The 6332-nt window shown below is 45.3% G+C and overlaps 1 protein-coding gene across 2 annotated transcripts in view; it reads left to right on the forward strand.

The window, feature by feature from the left end:
* The window catches only part of STK4 (serine/threonine kinase 4), a 44966-nt gene extending 40917 nt beyond the window's left edge, over nt 1-4049 (forward strand). For both annotated transcript variants that reach the window (XM_051803038.1, XM_051803039.1), the window contains exon 11: nt 899-4049. In XM_051803038.1, coding sequence (XP_051658998.1) covers nt 899-1057 — 159 coding nt within the window. In that variant the 3' untranslated portion in view covers nt 1058-4049. The remainder of the gene's footprint in view (nt 1-898) is intronic.
* The last annotated feature ends 2283 nt before the right edge of the window (nt 4050-6332 follow it).

The following is a 6332-nucleotide window of genomic DNA, read 5'->3' on the forward strand; positions in this document are numbered from 1 at the left end:
TGGGAAAAGGGCTCGTGCTTAAGTGAACATCCGAAGCACTTCCAGTGTCCATATATTTTAATGTTGTCCTAAAATCCTGTCTGTTCCACAGGTTATAATATTATAATATTACATAAAGGCTGTAGCTGTGGACAATCTAGGCTGTCCAGGCCACACTTGGCGTCTCTAATCACACGGTAAAACTCTTCTGTGCCAGTTCTCAGCAAACTGGCGTGGACAAGAGAGCCAGTTAAACTAAGGTCAGGCAGAGAGGGAATTCAGGGAAAGGGAGCTTGTCCAGAGTAGTCTGACATCTTCACACGTGCAGGAAAATACAAATTGTACTTGCATACTGTAACAGTACGAGGCTGACCCAAAGAGACGTGGTGTGTGTGCTTGTGCTCTGGGATTCCTGTCTGAATCCTCACCCTGATTGAGCTTCAGCCTGATTGTACAGAAATGCTTTTTTATTCAAATGCAACTTTTGTCAATGGTATTTTTTGATTTCTGTTCCCCTCTACCTGCTTTTGTCATTTAGCAGAAGGAAGTTTAGGTGCAAGGAAAGGGGAGGGGAAGAGAACTTTGCTGCTCTTCCATCTCAGTGCAGTATTTCTGTTCTAAACCTGCAAAATGAAGCGTTAGAAAAGCAACTCAGCAGGGGAAACATTTCACTGGTTGTTTATACGCTCACACTGCCACTAAACAGAGCATGTAATGTACCTGTAAAATGAGCAGAAGCAGCCCAGTGTCCCCAGGCTTGTGCCAGTCTCAGTGAGAGCAGCAGCCTGGAGCAGAACTCTCCCACTTTTGCCCCTGAAAGGTGCGCCGTGCCCGCTGGACGGGCAGCGGGATCCCTACAGACCTGGGGGTGGTGGCCACGCTGACACCGCTGTCTGTTCTTCTTTTGTGTCCTTCTCAGCTGAAGACGTGGAGTGTGGATGAGCTCCAGAGGAGGCTCTCGGCCCTGGACCCCATGATGGAGCAGGAGATCGAGGAGATCCGGCAGAAGTACCAGTCCAAGCGGCAGCCGATCCTCGACGCCATCGAAGCCAAGAAGCGGCGGCAGCAGAACTTCTGAGCCACGGGTAGAATGTTCTTCCAGCCCCAAACAATCAGCTCCTTGCTTTTATGACTACTGAACAGATTGATTTCTATTGAAATACGCTAGCGAAATAGAGGGCAATACTTCTGCTCGTTTATTTTTCCATAGCACCTTTGTGAACTCAGGAATGCCGTGACCTGGAGGATCCTGGTGGTTGTGTTTTCATGTTAGGCAGGTATTTAACACATTATTGCAAAGGAGTTCTGTTACTGTTTTTAGGAGGATTGTTTTTAAACCAGAGGAACAGGTAGGAATAGGCTAATGAAAGTTGGCTCACTCTCTTTTTCAGCTGAACTTTCAGGAGTCCATTTTGGTTTCAGTGAATATGGATTGTGGTATTTAACGGCTGCATCTTTTGTGGGTTTTTTGGTTTTGTTTTTCTTTGTGAATGCACAGACTCAATTTCAAGCTGTTAACTGTCTCTACTGTTAAGGTACTGATAAGTTTTAGGTCACTGAAGAGAGCAGGTGAGAACTTGTACAAACTGTTCCAGCCTTTTGAAAGAAACTTAAATCTCGGTTTTTGAAAAGCCTGTAATAAGCCCCATGCCTTACACTGTGTGCTTTAAGCAAGTGTGGTTTCTTCAAGACCTCAGTTTTGTCCTCTTTTTGTGTCCTTTATGAATTTATATGAGTAGATAAAGCACGTTGTGCCTCCATAAGAAGTTACGTTCTGTCATTTAAAATCCACACCCATTTAAAACCAAAAGCCAGTCAGTGATCTGATTCCTCTTTGTCTGTCTGTCTGGAAATGTCCTTCAGGGAGACCCTGCTGACAGTGGAGTGCTGAGGAAAGGAAACAGCACTTGAATGGGTGGAAGGAATACTCTCAGGAACTGGGTACTTCAGCTGTGTCTGAGAGGACTTAAAAAATCTCCACAGCTTGTGAAATATTTTATAGGCTTCATTTCAAATTTACATCTTTAGACACTTGAATAAAAACTTGTTTTCGCAATCCTTCACATTTCTGCAAGGTTTAGCACATCAGGAGAGTTGAACTGGAAGTAAAAACTGTTGAATTAACAAAGATGTGCATTTATGGTGGTGGAGCAAAAGCGGAGTTGATCTGGATGAGAAGACAACTACTGATGTCTTGCTGGAAGAGGTTCAGTCTCTTCCAGTTTCTCTGGATGCTCCTGTGTTGGTAGGTTGTATTTTTTTTTTCATTTCCCTGCTGTTCCTGCCCAGTAAAGGTCAATCAGTGGCGATGCCCCAGTGTGTACAGTCGCTGTGGGGATGGTGCAATCAGCTCACACCAGAGAGGGGAGAGGAAAACAGAAGCAGCAAAGAGCCTCTTTGCAGGGCAAAGACTGAGCAGTGCCTCTGCCCTGTGGGCTGTAACAGCAGAGCTGTGTAGTTTTAGATGTTCCCAGCATATGATGAATTGTTTGGACAGAGCAAGTATTTCTACCAATTTATTTTCATTTTGCTCTGATAGAGGGAACAGTTTCCCTGTCGATCTTCTGAAACAGGCCTTGGTACATCACCTAGATAATAAAACAGCAGTGTCTCCTGGATCAAGTGCTGCTAGAGAGGTGAAGTGTTCATTTCGTGCCTCTGTGGGCTCTTGTTTTCCCCTTAGAGCAGGCTCTTGGCTTTGCTGACAGGTCTGCTCCATAGCTGTGAAAGGAACCAAGCCATTCTTACCCTCTGCAGCTCTGGTTGCATCAGTTTGTCTCTGTTTGATGTGCATTGGGGTCACAGCAGTTTTGGAGATTAGCAAGCTGTCCCTAAGGAAAAGGGAGAGGCAGTAAGCAGTGTATGTAGGGGGGCTGAAGGAGGAGTACATCCTGGGGTAACCAGCAATTTGATAGCCTCAGGTATTGGGAAACATCAGGGCTCATACCGTGCTCATTGGAATCTGTGCAATACTCTTTGCCCTGGTCTTGTCTTTGTTATGAGCAATATCCATGAGCATCCTTTGCATCAAAGAAACTCCCCCAACTTAGGAGGGAGTTCTCTGCTCAGTGCTGGATCTTGTATTAGTCACTGGGATGGATCTGGCCCAGCACCTCTGGTGTGATGGACACACAGACATGTGACATGGTAAACCGTGCACTGCCTGCGTGTGGCGTGGATCAAACGGGCTCTGCCGGGAGGAGTTTTACTTCTGCACTGTGTAGGTAACTTTGTAGTGATCAGAGGGCATTAGAACCCCAAGTTTTAGGTGAAACACCACAGGGTGGTGTCTACTTACAGAATATGCAACCTGTGACTTCTGTAACCGAATGTAAGCACTCTTGAAATGCTCTGCTTTGCTGACGCGATTGTCTTAAAATATAGCAAATGAACCAAAATAAGTAAAACTGGTCCAATGGCTTAACTGTCTTTGAACCTTTCTTAAATGCCTGCAGTGGCTGAGACTTAATGATGTTTCTTGCACTTAGAGCTGTAATGCAGAGGAATTATTTTCTCTTCACTGATTTTCAATCTGTTAGAGAAAATATTTCCCTTTTTTGGTCCCTTTGTAGAGGGTGTGGAAGGACAGGACCTGTTCACTCCTCAGAGTGAACTCTTAGCACTCCAGACTAAGACCAAGGCTGGTGACATAAGGGAAGGCTGTTCTGACGAAGTTTTTAAGCAAAAAAACTTGTTTAATTGTGAAGCTACATTTGTGTGCTCCTTGAATCCATCTGCATTGCTGAAAGGGTTCTGGACAAACTGTTCTCTTTGCTTCTAAAACCCAGAGACACTGATGATGTCAGTCATGTGAGACTTACAAATGTGAAGTTTGTAGCTTTAACTTTTTTGTAACAAAGAAATTAGCGACACTGGCATAAACTGCTGACTTGAAATGCTATTTTGTAAGATCTGGCTGTTTGTATATAATAGTGTTGGGTCTTTAGTTTGTATATGTATGAAATAGTAACTTTTATTGCATTCCTCTCAGTTTGATACAGGAGATTTTATTTGATCTTTCTCAAATATCTTGCCTTATTTGTTCAAAGGGGCAAATAAACTGTCCCTACCTGAAAGCATCGGGTAGAGTCGTGACTCATGTTTGTGCATTAAAATACTTTGGTGTGTTATTGCTTATGAGGATGAGTTTTAACATGGTGTACCTCTAATCAGCCAATGTTATGCAGCATTCTGGAGAAGAGTACAAGCTTTCAGGAACACAGGCAGTAAACACATCAGATAAATATTTTGGAAAAGGCAGTTCCCCACGGTGGGGAGCACAGGCAGCCCTGCCTGGAGCTCCAGTCATGCAGGAGAGTCATTTGCCCCACGTTGTGCTCTGGCAAATGGGGATGCTGAACTCTGCTGTAGGCCCTTGCTGTCTCTGCAGCAGCTTCCCTGAGCCTGCAGTCAGGTTTGGGACTAGGTACATATCAATTTATCCACCTTCCTACACAACAGGTGAGGCTGGAGGCTCACTCCCAATTCTGGCTCACTTTGAGCTTTCTAGCTCAGAAAAAGATGAAGCTGACAGTGAGTGGGTGCTGCCTTCCAATGGTGAACTGTTGGCTTCGACGTGGTTTCCCTGAGCAGTTACTAAATCTGTCCTGGAGGGATGACTAACGGGAGCAGAGACAGAATTCATTCAGGAGTCAGCTTTGGTTAGCAATCCCGGAAGAAACAAAGTAGATGTGAGCTTTTAAATGCTCGGAAGGAGCGTGGAAGTGAAAGGGAGGGAGGCTGCAGGCATTTCTAGTAACTGGGAAAGCCTGGAGCTCTCCCATATCCTCAGCAGTGTTACCAGGATATTGTGGAGCCCCAGAACAAAGGGAGGGTTGTGTTCCCAGTGCTGCCATACCAGGGGAGTGTTCATGTGCTGCAGCACTGCACCTGCTGCACAAATATTAACTGCATATAAGGAACAAAACCAACACTGACAGGTACCTGTGAGCTGGGACTGATGTTTAGCCAGGTTTTTCTCCCCAGTAAAGGGAAAAGTCAACTCTCCACTAAACCTGTAGGATCAGCAGTTATTAACAATAATCAATACTGAAGGACAGGGGCTGCTGTGCCAGTGTCCTGTATGCCCAGCTATTCATTTCCTACCCCCTCATTTTGTCCCATTTCCTCCTGTGCACAGGCCAGAGGAGTCTGAGCTTGGATAAATGCTCTGAGCATTGGCTGACAGCCCTGCCTCGAGCGCTGACAGCTTTTCATTGAGCTAATCACTCTGGCAAAATTTTGAAGGGTCAAACCGGGAAACAACCATCATCTCTTTCTAGACTGAAAGTTAATTGTCCTTTAATTTAAGAGCCCAGGAAGGTAGCCAACGTGTTTATAAAGTTTAAGACAGTTCAGTTCCAGCTCTGAAGGACAGTCTGTTCTGCTCCTCTCTAGGTTGTCACTGTTCAAATCAACAGAAGCGGAGGGAGCTCAGAGTCCCTGAGTCCCATCCTGAGTGGTGAGAGCAGCACAGCAGCCTCTTACCTCTGCACAGGCATCAGGTGGCTGAGCTGTGGGGTGGACTTTCCTCAGCCCAAGGGGCTCACAAGCTCTGGACCATCACTCCTTCACCACAGAGGGGATGGTCTTGAAAAAGGCATGGGGCAGTTTTCCCCCTCTGCTCTCACCAGACTTGGTCTGGATGTGAACATGCAGATGATGTGAACATCGCTGGTTTTGTGCCTCCCTGCACATCTGACCTGTGGTTTTCATTCCCTGAAATGGTGTGACCTGTCTAGGCATATTTGGTTAATTCAATTCCATGCCTTCAAGGCTGTTCTTTTGGCTTTCTCAGGCACTTAGAATGGAAGCCTTGAGACTGTGTGTTTCCTATAACTAAGCTAACAACTGTGGTTCAGATAAACCTCTACCAGGAGGAAGTGTTTTAGCATTATTTTGTAAAACAAAACAATAGAATTACTGCACTGTTTGTCTTTACTGATCTCCTTACACAGTTCAGCAGATAGCAGTAACACTGATTTAACACGTCAAGCAGTGTGCTCAGGCACTAAGCTTGGATTTTTACTGAGGTCAGCAGGGCTGTAGGAACCTGTGAGCAGCAGAGATCCCAGAACGCTGTCAGTGAGGAGTCTTCCCTTCCTACAGATCAAACCCTTTAAAATCTCCTGAGTGCACAGAACAAGCTCAGGGTAGTCACGGTGCTTAGAGCTGGCAAAGGAAAAGAAGTTTCAAACAGAAGTAATGAAGTTTACTTTGTCTCTTTGAGGAGAGTTGTCTAATTCTCGGCTGCATTAAACAGCTTAATAAGGTCACTCCTTAATCACCATTCCCTGGAGGCAAGAGAGTCGTGCTTTCATCAGTCATTTTGTGAATGTGGAAAGCAGCTTTGT

Source organism: Manacus candei, unplaced genomic scaffold (assembly GCF_025592945.1).
Source record: "Manacus candei isolate 608988 ecotype Guabito, Panama unplaced genomic scaffold, ASM2559294v1 h1tg000057l, whole genome shotgun sequence".
In the NCBI taxonomy this organism is placed as follows: Eukaryota; Metazoa; Chordata; class Aves; order Passeriformes; family Pipridae; genus Manacus; species Manacus candei.